This window comes from Harmonia axyridis, chromosome 4 (assembly GCF_914767665.1).
Source record: "Harmonia axyridis chromosome 4, icHarAxyr1.1, whole genome shotgun sequence".
Lineage (NCBI taxonomy): Eukaryota > Metazoa > Arthropoda > Insecta > Coleoptera > Coccinellidae > Harmonia > Harmonia axyridis.
In genome coordinates, this window is record NC_059504.1 from 35,769,419 (window position 1) to 35,789,527 (window position 20,109).

At 32.9% G+C, this 20,109-nt stretch overlaps 1 protein-coding gene across 5 annotated transcripts in view; it reads left to right on the forward strand.

Annotated features, from left to right (window-relative positions):
- LOC123679316 (centrosomin) overlaps window positions 1-20,109 on the forward strand; it is a 64,847-nt gene that overhangs the window by 36,769 nt on the left and 7,969 nt on the right. For 4 of the 5 annotated variants that reach the window (XM_045616862.1, XM_045616860.1, XM_045616863.1 and 1 more), the window contains 5 exons: window positions 8,179-8,363; window positions 13,975-14,145; window positions 14,214-14,360; window positions 14,886-15,593; window positions 16,640-16,876. In XM_045616862.1, coding sequence (XP_045472818.1) covers window positions 8,179-8,363; window positions 13,975-14,145; window positions 14,214-14,360; window positions 14,886-15,593; window positions 16,640-16,876 — 1,448 coding nt within the window. Of the gene's footprint in view, window positions 1-2,024; window positions 2,470-8,178; window positions 8,364-13,974; window positions 14,146-14,213; window positions 14,361-14,885; window positions 15,594-16,639; window positions 16,877-20,109 lie in introns of those variants that run through there. The other variant, XM_045616861.1, reaches the window with a different exon arrangement.

Genomic DNA, 20,109 nt, shown 5'->3' on the forward strand with positions numbered 1-20,109 from the left:
CTTGTCTATGTAATTATTTTTCCGGAAATTTCTAATTTTTGGGTCAATTTTATCAAAATATGACTATATGTATAGGCTCAATATTTCCCATTTAAAATACACGTAAACTTTGTTTTTGTGTTTTATGAAATTTATTGCAAAGAATAATTTATTAATATGTTTGATTGAAATATTTTTTGATATTGTTAATAAATAAAATAAGTTAATAAAATTACTTATATAGTTTTTTTCCAGAATGTGTGGTTTTGTGAAATGGGATAATTTCTTTTTAACTTCTGCAAGTTTCCGACATTTCGAAGCACATCACTCGACATTTTCGGCAAAAATTAACTTTGTTTTTTGTTTACAAGATGACAAATGATTTGAAATGTTATGAGTTATGAATGAATGACACCTGACACCTAGCGCCAATGGTGGTCATCACTTCTAATCAATACAGAATACTATATAACTTTCTGTTCACAACGTTGCCAAATGGTTTGACTATTTAATCGCGATTTGGTTAATCGCGATCATCTTCGGACGGGTTGATGCATGGTGAAACAGAAAACACTGTTAAGCCTGCTTTAGTAACAAGCGGAGTTTAATCAATCTGGGATCAAGTGCTGTTTGGTGAAACTGGGCCTTAATGCTTTGGAAAAATCCTAGAAGTAGTGGTAATGGCAAACTTTCGTGTGAAATTTGAAATATTTTATAAGTTCATTCATTCATATCATTTCATCTATATGTATTTTATGATGTTTCTGGTTGTTCGTCATATGCAAATTGAACAAATCAAAACGATCACAATCTCATACCAAAAATTTACTCTGCATCGGGTGTCCCAAATTCGTTGTCTAGTGAGGGAATTTCAGAATCTCTTTGAGCTAGAAAAAATGAATGGTTCATTTTAGGGCTAGATTTTTGAGAGAATGAATTTGGTGAAAATCGCAAACTGACAAATTCAACTGCTTTCAAGTTATAAGAGAAAATTGGAAAATAGCGTGAAATAAAAGTTCTTATAACTTCCTACAGGCACTTTTTTTCAATAGAATTCATTGTTGTAATAATTTTTTTTGTCATTAATTTCGAAGTTGTAATACAAACTTGTGTTTTTTAAATATAAACCATAACAATTTCTATGACAAATAAAATCGTTCAAATTTTCTATCTCAAAAATATATGACATGATATATAAATTAATCATCAAAAGTTTCAGTTTCACACGGCAAAGCAACCAAGTACCTTACATTACTTTACATTTTTTCCACATTTCAACATTTTCAAATTGATGAATGTTCTTCTTTGAATGTGACCAAAGAAAGAATCTAACGATGTTAAATCCGGAAACCTTGGTGGCCACCGAATATTTTAATTATCTGAAGTTCACAGATTATTATAGATAGGCACTTGGTTGAACTGTGTGAAACTGAAACTTTTGATGATTTTTATAGTTTGATAATATATTTTATATTGTTATATATTTTCGAAAGGGAAAAATTAAGCAATTGCTTTGTTATAGAAATTGTTGTGGTTTACATTTGAAAAAATAAAAGTTTGTATTATAACTTCAAAACTGATGGCAATAAAAAATGAATTTTTACACCAATGGATTCTTTTAAAAGAAGTCTCGTAGGGTGTTTTTGTTTCATATTGATAGCACCAATAATAAAGAAGTTATGAGATGAGAACTTTTCATTTCACGCCATTTTCCGATTTTCTTTTATAGCTTGAAAGAAGTTGGAGTTATCAGGTTGCGGTTTTCACCAAAATAATTCTCTCAAAAATCGATTCCGAAAATATGCCATTAATTTTTTTCTAGATCAAAGGGTTCTGGGACCCTCTCACTACACAACGAATTTGGGACACCACATACAAATCCCATTTTAAATGTTGTTTATCAACATTTTTGAACAATATTCAGATTTGGAGCACCGAAATAAGACCTAGAAAAAAGTAGTCATCATGGGCGTAACGCCAACTTGGAACTTGATTTTCTCTGTTGGTAACGGATCTGTGCACAGAATAAACACGCCCTTGTCATAACTCTAGTCACTATCTGTCAAAACTGTCAAGTACGTCCGACCCAGCTATTGAGTTGTATTAAAATGTCACGTTCAAACCTAACTCAATTTCGGCGTTACACATCATAAATTCGGCGTGCCCACTTAAGTTGGGATCAGTTGGAATCAAAATTGCATCGATTAACTTATCGAAGTAGTCAGTTGCATCAGCACAAGGAGGAAGAATCTCAGTCGGTCCGGAACCGATACAATTGTCAAATTCGGGTATTTAATGCATCGCTTCGTAAAGACAATAGAAGACAGGGGCCTCGAAAAGAAGGACCTGCCTGGCCAAATATGGACCCGAACTTAATTAAGGCGGTAATCAAGAACAACGTGATGGAGAAATGTTCAGGAATGTACAATTCGAAAACCTCCATGGTCTCCCTGTCGTCTATAGACGACGATGACGGAGAAAGGTCTTACAGTGAAGTATTTTTCATTTTGGTTCGTTGTTTCATCGTTGATATTTAGATGGTTGGAAATATACACACCGGGAAATTGAGGGAACCGAAGTTTGTATTTCATTTTTTATTGAATCCTTCGGCCGAGGTTAGCAATTATTATTTTTTTAATTTTAGATTGATTCCTCGGGAACAAAACTTGTTTAGATGCCGCCCTCATTCACCTCTTTTTTGTTATATACAGGGGTGAAAAAATGAAAAGCAAGAGAATGTTAACGAACACTTAGATGTTTCCTCATCTCTTCTTTTTTTTCCCTTTTTTCATTTCTTGTGATATCTTTATTATGTGAAAAATTGCAATACTCGATATGGTACTGTCGTTTAGAGAGAAATTAATGTTTTGAATCGCAAAGCTTGTCGAAAATGTACATAAATTCCATGAAAAAATTGATTGTATTGATGAATTCAGTTATCATTTTTCAAAAGATGATAGAAACATTAATGTATTGAAAAGTCGTTCATTATCTTGATGAATTATCTTCATCGAATCAATGAACAACTGCTTTTAACCATTAAACCAATGAAATGTTAATCATTAAAATATTCGGTTCATTATTAGATCGGTTGAATTACTGTTAATCGAAATTATCTGAAGTAGTTAATCTACGACTTTATAATCTAATAAAAAAATTCTTATATCTAATGTACTTATATCATTAATACTCAACATCGATTTCAGAATAGTGATATTGATGAACAGGAATTCATAATATCAATGAACAGGTCTTAAGAAATGATATTTCATTATATTGATGGAAATGTACATTGTATCAATGAAATCAAGTTGATGATTGCTTTTCTTTCACAAATTTCTTTATAAAAATTTTTTATCAGTGTACTGAAACCATTCAAAGTGTTGTAAATTGTCTCAAAAATAAAATAACCCAATCACCGAACCAAGAAATATTTAGCAAATATGAGCCAACATGTAAGTGTTCGTGAACATTCTCGTCTGTCAACGATTCACTGCACTGGGTGTTCTGAATATCAGCTTGCTTTTTATTATTTTTGTTCATCCTTATATTTAACAAAAAAACAAAGTAACTGAGGACGGCATTTGGACAGTTATCTTCTTGAGGAATCAAGCTACAAGTAAAAAAAAATTGCTGAAATAGGCCAAAGGGCTCAAGAAAATGAACTGAAAACTTCGATGAGACTTTGTTCGTACCCTTAATTTTAAATTTTTTATGGGCATTCGTTGAGGAGCATCCAACAACAACAATGAAGTTCCTTTTTTTGAATAGCAACAAATGTTGGAATTGTTCTCATTCTGAACCACCTATAGACAAGAATTTGGTTCAGAAATTCAGATTTTGTGTCTATTAGGAATACCTAGGTTGTGTTCTGTGTAGGCATTGTTACTTACTGTGTCCCATCGCCACTTTAGCCACAGCACTAATTTTTTACTCAACAGTAAATTATTCCTACATTTCTAATCATTATGAGTACAAGTTGTGCCAAATTCGAGGCTTACTGTGAGCACCTCGAGAACTATAAGACTTAGAGAAAAAACCTGAAGAATGATTGTATCAAATTTTTCGCTATATAATATATACAGTGTGGTCCAACGAAAACTTCCGGCTTTAAAATGAAAATGTGGAAAATCAATTTCTAATTCAAGGGGGAACAATTTTTTACCGTTCTTCGCAGTTCCGTTACTGCTACCCCCTAAAGGGGGCGAGTACAACCCCTTGATTTTGAAAAGGAATGAGGGCTGTTGGGATACTTCATTTTGAAAATCTTATCGAGTAGTATCTGATCCTGAAATTTCGCTTCAAAATTCCCATCTATAACGAAATGATAGGTAAAATAGTGGAAGAGTACAACTACTAAATATCTAAATGTGTCGGATACGAATAATAATCTCGAGTTAAAGGACCCCGCACGTTTAGTATGGAAAATGGCTTTCCGTGAATTTGGCTGAATTTTTGATATGTTGTAGTTCTTGATGAACTGATCAGAAAAGTCCTTAGCCACAAAGCTCAAAAATGGACAGTTTTCGAGATATGGAGCTTTGAAAATGGATTTTTTGCAATTTTCGGGGTTTTTGCTCATCAATCGGGGAGCTCTCATTTCTGGTTTTGATGGAATTTGGATGTTCGGCGGCCAGAACCCGACTGAGAAATGATCTTCCTTGGTTATATTAGGCACCGCCATCGATAATTTTTTATACACTGCTCCACATTGGCTATGAAATGAGATAAAAAATCCAAGATCTTCCATACATCTTTTCATGCCACAAGATGACGCCAGAATAATTCACATGACCGAGAAACGACATATTGTGAGATTTTTTTAAGAGAGACCATAATTACTGAATCCTCATATATCTGATGTCCAATAATATCAAATATGTTAGCAAAAATGTTCATGACCAGGCACCGCGAGCTGTAATGGGGGAAAATGGTAAAATCATAATCATTTATCCTCAGGGATAACAATTGTGATCACTATTGATGGCATTTACATATGATATGTGATTTGTTTCTCACAAATCTCGATAATCTGACAATGGGGTGCCACGACATTTTCCTCAGAATGTCTCGAAATTGATGATAGCATCTCACAGACAAACGAATCCGTGAAAATGTCTGCAGTTTTGATGCAATGTAGTACTATGCGGGTAGAATATAGAAGTCCAAGTGTTGGAAGCTAACTATGAATGGAACTTCCGATATTAACCCACGAATTCTTGAAAATAATAATTTTTTTTTTCTATGAACTTTTTGAACTCCACACATACGAATGAATACTATCTAATAATATGATCTTTGGCAAAATGAATGAGTATTAATTGATTGTTTTTGATTGATCTACTCATTCATTTTGCCAACGATCATATTATTAGATAGTATTCATTCGTATGTGTGAAGTTCAAAAAGTTCATAGAAAAAAAAAATTATTTTCAAGAATTCGTGGGTAAATATCGGAAGTTCCATTCATAGTTAGCTTCCAACACTTGGACTTCTATATTCTACCTGGATAGTACTATATTGTATCAAAACTGCAGACATTTTCACGGATTCGTTTGTCTGTGAGATGCTATCATCAATTTCGAGACATTCTGAGGAAAATGTCGTGGCACCCCATTGTCAGAATATCGAGATTTGTGAGAAACAAATCACATATCATATGTAAATGACATCAATAGATGCTTCAGTAGTATTCCTGCAACAGAAGAAGGCGATAAGAGCAATTGCTGGAGTTTCACAGAGAACAAGCTGCAGGGAGCTGTTCTCGCAGTATGGAATAATGACCTTACCAGCAATATACATACTTACCTGTCTATGTTCCTTATATAAGAGTGACAAAACCGAGTCATTTCATCATGATTATTCCACTAGAAACCGAAATAAATGGATACTCCCACAACACCGGATAAAGAGAACCCAAGATAGCTTCAATTTTTTGGGTGTCAAGTTGCTGAATAGACTTCCTCAAGGCTGGTTGGAACTGAGCAAGGTTTCCTTCAGACATCAAATGAAAAGGTTTTTGACAAAAAATGTATTTTATTCAATTGAAGAATTTTTAGATTATAAATTTTAGATTTGGAATTTTATATTTTATATTGCAGTTCACTTATTGTCTGTAAGCCAGTTGCCATTGTGGTTTTTTATTATGGTTTTTTATTGTGGTTTTTTATTGAAGTTTTTATTATGACTTATTATTGAAGTTTTTTTTAATGTGACTTATTATTATTATGTATTGGATATTTATTGTATCAATTTTTTTAAATATTTAACTTTGACGCACCTTGTAAATTATTGAAGGTTAATTTGATTTATTTGTCATATTTTAAGAGCAAATAAATTATATTCTATTCTATTCTATTCAATAGTGATCACAATTGTTATCCCTGAGGATATATGATTATGATTTTACCATTTTCCCCCATTACAGCTTGCGGTGCCTGGTCATGAACATTTTTGCTAACATATTTGATATTATTAGACATCAGATATATGAGGATTCAGTTATTATGGTATCTCTTGAAAAAATCTCACAATATGTCGTTTCTCGGTCTTGTGAATTATTCTGGCGTCATCTTGTGGCATGAAAAGATGTATGGAAGATCTTGGATTTTGTATCTCATTTCATAGCCAATGTGGAGCAGTGTATAAAAAATTATCGATGGCGGTGCCTAATATAACCAAGGATGATCATTTCTCAGTCGGGTTCTGGCCGCCGAACATCCAAATTCCATCAAAACCAGAAATGAGAGCTCCCCGATTGATGAGCAAAAACCCCGAAAATTGCAAAAAATCCATTTTCAAAGCTCCATATCTCGAAAACTGTCCATTTTTGAGCTTTGTGGCTAAGGATTTTTCTGATAAGTTCATCAAGAACTACAACATATCAAAAATTCAGCCAAATTCACGGAAAGCCATTTTCCATACTAAACGTGTGGGGTCCTTTCACATTGCCTCTTTCACTATTTTCGATGTTATTTCATTATCGATCGATATTTTAAAGCGAAATTTTAGGGTCAGATGGTGCTCGATACGATCTTCAAAATTAGTTATCGCAACACCCCTCATCCCTATTCCTAATCAAGGGGTTTTGCTTCAATCCCCCGACGGAGATTGAAGTTACGGGGATAAAAAAGGGGAAAAGTTGTTCCCCATCGAATCATAAATTGACGGGTCCAAGCGATTTTCCGCATTTTCATTATAAAGTCGGAAAATCAAGGTGTTAAGTTTTCGTTGGACCACCCTGTATATGTGTAGGATCCAATTATTGTTCCCTGTAAATAATTGCGATGGTCAACCGGATGTTTGGAGACCTATTATTTTCTTTTAGTGTCGAGGGCATGACAGTTTCAATTGATTTACAGGGAACGAATTGTTATTGTACATATAATGTAAAAAGGATGTGTAATTCTTCGGGGTGTCGCATGTCGGTTGTAAAACTTAAGAGATTTACTGGGGTTGGGAAAGTTCGAGAACAAGACGGTTGTACCGGATGTGTTACATCTGTGTATCAGGTTCTATTCCTTCGAGAATATTCGATTTCCAGGAATCCGCGAAGATCTTTGTGGGCGGTACGGCAAAGCTCTTATTGGACTAGGGGATGGTACTTTCCCCTAAGGGTGTGGTCAAACCGAGAGAAGGGAATTCGATATTCGAGAGAGGGTAGTTCCAATCGGCAGAGAGCATAGTTCAAATTAAGCCGAAGGCGGGTACAGTTCAACTTAAGCCGAAGACGAGTCAAGTTCGGTCGGTCAACTTAAGACGTAAGACGAAAAGACGGTTCGCGGACTAAATTGAGACGAGTTAGAGACGGGACGACCGAAAACTTGAAGTACGACGAAGACGTGATAAACGAAGACGTTTCGAGTAATCAACGAACGAGTTAAAGACGAAATTCAGTACCGTAGTGAGAAACTTGTAATTAAGACGTAATTAGGATCTTCTCAATACTGAGTTTGTACTGTATAATTGTGGCTTTGTAAATAGATGTAAATAATTCAAAAGAGTTTAATTATTACAAATCCAACAAAGTCACGGAGAAAAAGACGAAAGGCCAGGTAATCGAATCATACCTCTAGACGATCGATTAACCAAGCCTACATATATATGTTTATGTAAAGGTTCATATACCTTGAATGAAAAGGGAAAAGTCTTCGTACTATTCAAATAATGAATTATTTCTGATTAAACACTTTTTTCCAGATTCATTAAGGTCTCCAGATGGGCTCATGAGGGGCAGGTCGGTGAAAGAATTCGAGGAACAGTTGGCAGCTTTGAAAAAAGAGAACTTCAATTTGAAAATCCGTATCTATTTTTTGGAAGAACGAATGGGTGCCAATTTCAACTTGGATAAAGAAAGTATAGTCAAGAATAATGTTGAATTGATGGTGAGTACAGTCACTTACACTAGAAAAATTTTCCGAAACAATGATAAATGAAAATGTATGTTTTCAAGGCATATCAGAGAGAGAAAAGTTTTGATTTCAGAAGATTGAATTGAATTTAATTCAAGCAGAAATGCACAGGGTGAGTGTTTATATTTTACTCAATAGCTATCTCAGTTAATATTGGTCCTACAAAAACGTCTAAATGGGAAAATATGAAGTATTTTTTATGGGGATTCAGAATTCAGTACTATGAAATGCAGAAAAGCATTATAAACATAAAATTTTATGTGAACTGGAATGTTTCACATCAAACAGTCTGTGATTTATTTTTTAACCAGTAGAGCTTTTTCTCCTGATTTTGAATATATACTTAATTGTGGTTATCTTCGTCAATTTCCGAAAAATATAGATTTTTTCATCTAAATCTAAGGAAGCTGTAGAACGCCACATGACAATGCTGCGATTTCTACATATAATTAATTGTTGAAAATTCATTGTTTAAATTTATTGAAGATTGACTGAAAATTTATGGTTGAAAATATAATGGAAATTTGTTGAAAATTTATTTTTGAAATTTGGCTAGTTTCACTTAGATATAGGAAATCTGATTTAATTTACATTTCTGATATCTTTTCCTTTTAAGATTAGAAGGAAAAGATATCAGAAATGTAAATTAAATCAGAAATATATTGAGAAATATAGATTTTTACGTCTAAATCTAAGATATCTGTAGAACGCCAAATGACAATGCTGCGATTTCTTATACCAGAAAAAATATGTTCATATCTATGAATATATTTTTTCTGGTATAAGAAATCGCAGCATTGTCATTTTGCTGCGATTTCTTATACCAGAAAAAATATATTCATAGATATGAACATATTTTTTCTGGTATAAGAAATCGCAGCATTGTCATTTGGCGTTCTACAGATATCTTAGATTTAGACGTAAAAATCTATATGTCTCAACAACTGACAAAGATAACTTCAATAAATTATATATACATATTTGAAATCAGGAGAAAGAGCTCTACATATTAAGAAAATGAAATACAGGGTGGTCCATTCAAAAAATACCAGTTCACATAAAATTTTTAGGTTTCTAATGTTTTTTTGTGTTTCTTTGTAATGAATTCTGAATTCCCATAAAAATACTCCATATTTGCTTATTTGAACGTTTTTATGAGACCAATATTAACTGAGCTGTTGAGTAAAATATAAACAATCACCTTGTACATGCTCTATTAATTATGAGTGTGAAAAAGCGATTAAAAACATTTGACTGAATGTCAGTGCCTTATTATTATTTTCAATAATAAACTTTTGGAATTGTAGGAGGAAAATAGTATATGTTTTCGATTTTTCGATTCGAAAATTCATAAATATTATTTTTAGACTAGGAAGATCAATATGATCATCATCATCATGGGGTCCTAATCGCTATTCTGCTTATTGTTTTCAGTGTACTTTGCAACTGATCTCTCTCTTGTTTTTCGTATTATACCAGGTTACTTCTATATACGTAATGTTTGGTATTAGCGGTATATTCATTATATTCAGCTTGTTTTCAGAGGAAACTTTATTTTTTGGGTTGAGTAGTGGGTAGTCTTCCGTGCAATTGCCTTTCCATTTATCTGTTTTCTTCTAGCTGTTTGCTAAAATTTAATCTTTCATCTAGAGTTACTCCTTGGTATTTTACTTCCATTTTTCGTTTTATCTTCTGATTTTTCTAGTTTGACGTTTTCTGATTCCTCTTTCTTTACTATTGTTCCTCCAAAGTAGATTGCAACTTTTTTGTCGTATTCACTTTTAATCTCCATTTCTAGTATTCCATCAGTTTATCTGGTTATTGCTTTCCGTGTTCCACTGTGATAGTAGATAGCGGTGTCATTTGCAAACTGGTCTATCTTGCAACTATTCCTTATTGGTATGTCTGCCATGTAGAAGTTATTAAAATTAAACCTTTTATTGGAATATCCTTTAGTTTAGTTGATGGAATTTTGAATATATAAGATTGAGATATGATTAAAATGATTTCGCATTCAACAACGAAGAGTGAATTGTTCACATACATACCACAGATCTCTGACGCAAACGACCTGTGTTGTAGTCCACCGTGAACCCATTTTCAAAAATAAATAAACCATAGTGTAAATTTTACAGCGTTTCTAGTTCCAACTCCAACCGTATCTGCGAATATCTCAGCGAAGGTTCGAAATGTTTTCCTCGAACGATAACAACGTTCTATTATAGAGAATATCAAACAAAGAAGACGCTGAATCAGAAAAACATTCGGATTCCCGTTTCAAATTTCCTCGCTATAGAGTTGCCGGGGCCCTAAAACTCACGTATAACAAACTGATTGAAAGGCAGCGGAGGAAATATGATCGTGCATAATGTGCCTTGCACATCCTGCGTGAAATGTAAATAAGAAGCAGTGTTGCCAGATTTTTATTTATTGATTTTCTTCAATTCAACCTGAAAAAATCATTTTGGAGTTTCTGTCCACCATTGGTAAGGCCAAATTCTTCGTAATGAATATTTCCCGAAAACTTTGTTAAGACTAAAAAACAAAAAAAAAAAAAAAAAACTCCTGAGTTCTGAAGTAAATAGGTAGGTAACGTACTCTATACAATTTTTTTCAAATAATCAACTTCAATAAATAACGAAAAAAATAAAAACTTGATAAAACACAGCGATGACAATACATTCAAATTTAGCCTTAAAATGGCGAATGGGTCGTGGCTTAAGCATGGGATTTGAATGAAAATCGTAATAAAAATGCTATAGCCTATAATAATTGAATAATAGTAATTTACGTAACAAGTCCGGAAAATAGGGTTTTTTTGGACGAATAGACAAAATTCCAGGACGAGCGTAAGCGAGTCCTGGAAGTCTGTGAGTCCAAAAAAACCATTTTCGGGCGTGTTGCGTACAATATTTTTTCGGCAACCATGTAAAATAACACTATCGCTGCTGCTTTCCATATTTTATTGCAATTGCGATAAAAAAACATGCAAATTTTTGACAACTTTTTTCATATGAACTGTCAGCCGTTATCTCGGTTGCTATGGATTCTATGATTCTTTTCCGGCCTAGTCCGGGAAGTACGTACTTTCCGGACTAGGCCGGGAAATGCTACTTTCTCAGAGAAAAAGCGTCCGTGAAGTGAGCACTTCCCGGACGGTTGCCGAAAAAATGATTTTTCTCCTAATACTTACTGGCTAATCGTTGTAAGGACGTAATAGAATATCCAGATTTTTAATTTTTCTATAGTGGTGTATTGCAGTTTCATAATTAAAAGAATCTTTTGGATTTCACGTTCATTTTCCGTCTTCTAGGAAATGATACATTCACATCACATAACATTTAAAAAATGCGCGCTTTACAAGTTACTAACAAGTGATTTACCAAGTATGTAGGTACTTTTTTGAGGAAGCTTTCAATTAACTTTTAATTGAATGTAAAGGCACAAGTATTTTTTTTAATCGGATAAACTAATTTTTTTACGAAAACTGGAATGTTAAGATATGTAACAAAAATCAGGTGAAGGAAGAAACAGACAACCGCCAATTTTTGCCTACTAAACCGTCATGTTAAGACCACTCTTGTCGCCACTGTGTTTTATCAAGTCAGTCTAGAAATTAATATAATAGTCGCAAAAACAATTGAATTTTGAAAAATTCTGTGCATTTTAGTGGTTTTCGTAGATTATTCTTCTTTTCTTCATTAGTTTTTTTTGTAGGCTAATATTCCGCATATTGAAGAAAATTCCGCATTTCTGGCAACACTGATTCGAAGTTCCGTAAAGTGGCGGCTCCACGGTCGGTTGTGCCGGAACGTTCGTATCGTCAGATAAATTCGGACGCGTGGGCCACGCGAGGTATGCGATTGTGAAATTGAAGAATGCGTTCGCTCCAGACTTCCGCGGTCATTCTTTGAATTTCTCGTACGCGCTAAACGGTCCGGTGAATCGCGGACGAGAGAAAAATCTGAGACGTTCTTTAATTCTGTCGGGATATAGGTTAAATGAGGCGCGAATCCGGAAAGAAATGCTGATCGGGCGGGATGGTAGACGGTTAGTTATATTGGGAGTTTTCGGTTTTGGTTTATTAATTTGGATGCGGCTCAGTTTTGGATTGGAGCGATTGAAGAGAAACAACCTATTTTTTCTGTGTTCACGTTTTGAATTCTTGAGTTCATTCTCAGGTTTTTAAGAAAATCGAAACATTAAAAACCCAAAAGATTTTCGTACCCTCTATATACAGGGTGTTTCATCATAAACTGGACGAACATCTACAGTCGTGTAGATGACATCAGGAGAATATTTTTTGCCATGTGTAGTCCAGTAATGTGTTTTCACAGGAAATTTCTGGGGTTGTTTTGATTTCTTAAATTGTTTTTTTTTTTGGAGGGCTGAATCCGAATCTGAGGCTTGCCACCTGAATTTTGTGAAGGAACATTGAAAAAAATATGCAAAAAATAATAAAAAAATGCATATTTTTGCGGTTTTTGCAAATATCAATATCATAACTCAGAAAATATCAATTTTTCCTGAATGACCTTCCTATTTAAAAACAAAGCAAATAAAATTTTCCACAAATTTATTTGACTCAAATCTGACTCAAACGATAGTTGAAAATTGATGTATTTCAACTCTTTTCACTAATTAACATTAATTTATTATTAATGGCATGTCTTCTATTCAATTGTTTCTTCTTTCGATAAAATCCAGATGTGTTTAAACTATAAAGCCGTCATCAGTTCAGAAAAAAGAATTTTCAAAATCACTTTTTGGAGTTTAGTTAATTTCTTATATTGATTTCAATGAATATATTGAATTGAGGAAATAATACCGACGTAGTATTTATGCAATAGAGTACTAAAATTCAAATTCTCAAATATGAAGGTTATTCACGAAAAATTTATATTTTTCGAATTATATGCAAAAAAAAAACGCTAAAAAATTAAAAATTTTACCTTTTTTTTGTGGTAAGCATCAACAAAATTCCACTAAATTTTGGTGTAAAACTTCAGATTCAGCACCCCAAAATAGAAATATAAAAATATTGTTCAACTATAGCATGTTAACTCCTACATCAATATTATATAAGGATACTAAACTTTTCACATATTTATTTTGTTTAGTTTAACTTTGTTGTTGTTGTTTTGAATATTGTATAGTATTTTTTGATAATTTTTTGTATATATTGGTAAATAGGCCTTGTCGCCAGTACTTGTACTGTATTAGAGGTCAAGAATAAAAAAGTAAATAAATAAATAAATAAATCGGTTAAATCTAGTGTCGTCTTACAATCTACTACCTAGAAATCTCTGAAGAAGCTAACCGCAATGGTAAGCGAAACTTCAGATTACTAGACGACTAGATCAGTGTCTAAAAGCCAGGAATTTTCGAAGTTCGTCATGAAGTTTGTATTTTTCGAATTTCGTCCAGAAATGATAAAATCGACTCACTGATGTTGAAGTCCTGAAATTGGATTCTGTCCGTCCGTATTTATGATAACTCTCGAATGGATAAACCTAGATTCTTGAAGTTTTCAAAGTACATTCGGGACTTGAATCTTATATTTATCTTTAAAATTTGATTTCAGGTTGAGATTGAAAGTTTGAAAAAGGAATTACAAGAAAAACATGATCTCCTGTGTCAGGCAGTCAAAGCTATGGACCTGGAAGAAGATGAATTCAAGAAAACTGCACAAGCCAAAAATGAGGAAATAATGGTTCTTAAACATGAAGTGGAAGAGCTCAAACAGCAACTTCAAGTAAGAAGCAATTAATTTCGATATAGTATGAATATATTTTTTAACTCGATTCACTATTTTTTTTTCAGGATGGAAAGTATGAAAACGATAACGATTCTTCTCACAAAAGTTATCACTCGGAACCCTTATTCTTTTCTTCAAAGATAGGCTCGATTACAGAATCTAATAGTAAAGTCAAGATGTTGCAAGACAGAATAGCAGCACTTGAACTTGAGGTGAGTAACATAAGAATCCTACTATAATCTTTCACAAATCACTGATAATACTATTTTTCAACCCTTTGAACAGAAAATAGCACTTCCAAAAATTGATTCAGATTGATTTTTAATATATATGTTCAGAGAACCTACTGGGATTGGTCAATGAATCATAAAGTATATATTACCCATCCAAATTAATTTTTAATTAATACTTCAATTGAAGACGATACATTTCCGAAATAATATATTTAATAATATCCATTTAAGACAGATTCTTTGATCGATATTTTTATTAATTATAAAAAACTTGAGTTGAAATGACAAAATGAAGTACTGAGAACAAATTAAATGGTAAATGACACTCAAATTTCTAGTGAGCGTTCTTCCGAGTCAGCGACAACAAGAATTACAACATCCAGATTTTTTTGTTCAACGGATCAATTCTCGGTAGCTTTTTGACAAAATGTATTTTATGATTTTTTGTGGTCTTGAATATTAATTTTAAAAGTATCCTATTTCTGATCAAACCTTTTTTTACAGCTTGTACAAGAAAAAGAAAATAATGCATCATTACAAATGATAATGGACCAAGCTGAGGTCATCAATACAAAATACGAGCAATTACAAGCAGAATCAACAAAGAAAGATGAAACTATAAATTCTCTAAAGAAAGAAGTTGATTCAACAAAAGAATCAGTCGGAAAACTATCCGCACAGTTGAAAGAGTTCGAGAAGTCAAGAGATACTTTCAAATTGGAAACGCAGAAGCTATCCAGGCTTCTCTTAGAGAAAACCAAAGCGTTGGAAGAAACAGAAGAAATCGTTTCAGAAATTAAAAGGAAATATTCCAATTTGAAGGTGGAATTTGAAAGAGAAAGACAGAGGTTCGATAGAACGAAGTACGTTAATGAAATGAAAGTTACGGAGTTGGAGGAGGAAGTAGAGAAGCAGAAAAATCGCGTTCAAGATCTTCAAAAGAAATTGGGTTCGGCCAGCCAGGAACTGAAAGAGAACCAAAATCTCCTGGTGCCAAAGAATCGAAATGGCAGATCAACTGCGACAAATACTGACTGTGATAATGTTTCAGTTCAGAACACAGCAACATCTCCTGGAGTATCGCAAGAGAATGCACTACGCAATGCACTAGATTCCAGATCACCGTCAAAATCACCAGTTGCACCAAAAACATATGACTTCAATTCCATCTACAAGATTTTGAACCCCCTCACATTCAAAGGCAAACCACAGGTCAGTTTTGGGATAGGGAAAAATGTAATGAGGTTGGTTATTGTACAATATTTGAAAGTCAAAAGATTTTTTTTTTTATTTGAGATCAAGTAGATATAACAATTTGGGATAATAATTGATACATATACCAACATTATATTGTTATGAGTTAAAACGTTTCAACCATATCAATTCTGATACTTGATTGATTTTATCTTAACAACTTTTAATTCAAAAAATGTTTGTTTGAACTTTATGGTTCACATTTTCAACTTATTCTGGATGGAACATACATTTAGTTTTGAAGAGGTTATATTATTAAACATAAGAAATGAGTGTTGAGTGTGTGTGTAATGAAATTCTTATTGAAATAATAGACAAAATGAGAAAGATATTAAGAAAATATATTAGACACTCGACATTGCTAATTATTTCAAAGATTCTTATTTTTTTTCCTATTGAATCTTTCAGTTTTTAAAATATTAAGATCATACTGAAGTTGTAGTAACCACACTCTAATACACAGAATTTTTACAAGCGGTTAATGAACGTTTCAGGAACGAAGTTTGTCATCTTTAGCAACTAAAAGTTAATTCTAGTTTTACTACTGGTTTTAGTTTCTGAAGATTACAGCATCATTGTCCTTCCTCAATCGCTTGGAACTATTATGTGGATTACAGTATGGTTACTACAACTTCAGTAGAGTACTATTCCCACTGTGAACTCAAAAATCTTCATACTAAGGTCATATTTGAAACATACATAGGTTATGTATTGAGTCTTATATAGTCCAGCATATTGAGTGTTCATAACATCAATTTTTGATATATTTATGTAAGCTATGGAGTGACTAGACCTTAAGAAGTATAGAAGCTGCTCCTCCTTCTTTTTCAATTTATCATTTAAACTGAATAAAAAATGAAACTCCTCCCACTATCAGAAACATATATAAGCAGTAAGGTGTTATCAAAAGTTTTTTTTTAGGGAACAATAATTTGTAGTTGTTCTCTACACTCTCTTTTTTGAATTTTGATATGTATCCTAATGTAATTTCTCTTTTATTTCAGTTAATGAAACGATTAGAAGAATTGCACGACACTTTATTTACATCAGAGCAGAAGATTATTCGACTTAAAGCCCAAGAACTGAAGGCTTGCGCTCTATTAAAAAATTTAATGCAATACCACAGAAATGCAGAGGATCAGATTCAGGTTCATCAGAAAAGGATAATCCAGCTTGAGAATGAACTCGAAGGTGTCGTTTCTAAACCCGAAGCAGTACAGTCCAGTAGCAAGAAACAAGAGGTACCTAAACCTAAACTTAAAAAGCTTTCTTTCAACGTCAAACATAATGCACGCTCTTGATAAAATTTGCTTATGTCTTTTGAGTGCTTTCTCACCTGAAAATCATATTCCACAATTTCCATATAAATAAGTTTGAAACATTATTACAACCATGGCATGAGGTTATTAAGTACTCGTTTTTACAGTGAGTACCTTATATTTTTGTGATAATATATTCTTCAAATTTTATATTTTGATATTGTTGAAATTTAGATTGAATATACAATGTCCTATAATTTATAGGAAGCAGTTTAACCTCATGTCTATGAAAGTATTTTTTCAATGGTTGTGTATATAAGTTGATTCATTCTTCGAAGAAATTTATGGAATATGATTCACATTTTATTTAAATTTATTTCATTCAAATTTGGTTCTATTTATTGCATGGCTTTTATTTCTTCAGCCTATACCAGTTTTTAGTTTGAACATTAACAATAGAATGATAGAACTATACTAAGAAATTGATTCCCGCATATAGTAAAATTCTAATTGATTCAACTAAAAACTATTAAAAAATCAAATTTCTCCATTTTCAATCGCCTGGATGATCTCTCAAATAATTCTTTTGAAATATTGTTGAATGTAGCCTGGATGAATAATTAAGAAAAATATCTTGTAAACTTATTTTAGTAACTTACTAAAATTTAAACTAGTTATAATATAAGAAATAACTTGATGTAATATTTTAATTCACTGAAAATATATTAAACTTAAGCTCTTCAAAATTTTGTTGGAATGCTGATTTATTTTTCCTTTGATGAACGTCTGCAAACATTTTGAGAAAAAGTTGAAAATTGTTTTTTTTGATAAGATTTATTTATAAAGTGAGCTAGAAAATTTGAGACTAATTTTTGAGGCTAATCAATTTTTTCATTATTACACCAGGAGATCTGAAATTTATTTAGACACTGTTCCTCCTTTTACCAGTAAACATTTTTGTGTAATCCTTCTCAGTTAGTGAACTAAAATGGAAAAATTCCAAAAGAGTAATGCAACAGGCCTTGAATTCTTTTACGAAGAATTATTGAGGAAAATCCTCGTATACTCCAATTTCTATTTTTAAAATCAAGTTGTATTTTTCAAATTGGATATTTCTCACCTCCCACTCTTTATCCTCCATATTTTTTTTTTTTTCAAATGGGAATATGTATATGGATTGTGATATATTAAATGAAAGGACATCTGACTACCGATTTAGCGGTAAGATTTGAAGGAAAACTAGTTATGCCGTTTATTTTTTTTTGAAAAATTAGAAAGAAATAAACAATTTGTCATTGGAGAGTACTGCAACTCGGCTATAATTCTTTTTCGAATAATTATTGGGGAAAAATCATCCTATACGTCGATTTCTATTTTCAAAATTGAGTAAACGCCAGTTTGAAGTTAGTGGTTTATACACCTAACCCTACCAATATTTTTTTTTATTGGATAAATATTGATTGTAATAAAAGGCCATTTGATGCCTCTCATGCAATATATTCATTTATTTATTAACGACTTTTTATACATAATAAAAAAAAATAGTGTTGGTAAGAGGTTAGTAGTATAAATCTCCAACTTAAAAATGTATGGATTTACTTAATTTTGAAAATAGAAATTGACGGATGAGAGGATATTTCTCAATAATTATTTGTACAAGAATTATGGCCTGATTGCAGTATTCTCCAATCACAAATATTAATTTTTTTCCTAATGAATTATATTCATTATACAATCAATTTTCCTTTTAGTCACACCGCTGAAAGAGTAATCGAATGACCTTTTTTTATATATCATTATACAAGTATTCCCATTTGGAAAAAAGTTTTGGGGGTAGACAGTGCGGGGTGAGAAAAACCAAATTAAAAATGCCTAGTGTAACTTGCTGTTGAAAATAAAAATCAACGGCTTCGAGGATTTTCCTTAATTATTCTTCGTACAAGAGTTATGGGCTTGTTGCGTTACGTTTTTGGCACGCTGTAGATGCATGCGCCTTTGGCCGATCGTGTAGTACCCCAGTACAGAGCATTGATTCCAACATTAAAGAGAGAAAGGTTGCGACTCCAGTCATATGACTATTAGGAAGAGTACATAAGTTTAAATTTCAATCAATGATAGAATTGTATTGATTGGTTCAATATGTAGAACCAATCAAAACTATGTTGTGCCTCTGGCCAGCTCATGCGAATATCATGCGTTTCACTCCCCCCTCCACTCTCTCACTCCCCAACTCAATCTATCATCGGATTCGATTAACATGAAATTTTGTACACAGCTTGAAATTGGTATTGTACAGGGTGGGCAAATAAGCGAGGTAAGCGGCTATATCTCAGGATACACTCATCGTAGGGACTTGCGGTAAAAAATTTTACCACTAAAGTGTACAAGAGAACACACTGGAAATTGTTTTGAAGTTCATACCTCTACCGCTAGGGGGCGTAATAGCTACTTCGAGTAGAAAAATGAATTTTACTCGAAAATGTTTCATATGAAGTTGAAGAAAAAATATCATCACTGTAATCCTTGGAAAATTCTCTATCTTTTTGAATTGTCACTTTCGATTTTACGACAGCAAATAAGGGTAGGGGAAAGGGAGAAATCTGACTGATTGAAATGCCTGTAACTTCAGTTTGGCTCAACATTTTTGAGCGAATTAGATCTCGTCTGAAAGATAATATCTTGTTGATTGAGGACAAAATATAGTCATGATAAATTTGTTTTTGCTGCTTTCGATAGGGGGCGCTAAGTCAGAAGTTCATTGTTTTGTTCATTTTACTGCGAAATTTCAAATGTAATGATAGGATTTTCTTAACAGAAACAGAAAGTCCATCAAATTTGCATGAAAACACCTGAAGGTCGCAAAGCGATAATTTCATGCGTTCTGAAGTTATGGCCGAAAGAAGATATTCTTCAACTGATGCACTGCGAAAAACCAAATTGTGTCTTTAGGTGCTGACAGAAACAGAAATCCCATCAAATTTGTATGAAAAAACCAAAAGGTCGCAAAGCGATAGCTTCAGGCGTTCTGGAGTTATGGACGAAAAAAGATATTCTTCAACTGATGCACTGAAAAACTAAATTGTGTCTTCTTTCGGCCATAACTCCAGAACGCCTGAAGCTATCGCTTTGCGACCTTTTGGTTTTTCATACAAATTTGATGGGATTTCTGTTTCTGTTACAACTTAAAGACACAATTTGGTTTTTCACAGTGCATC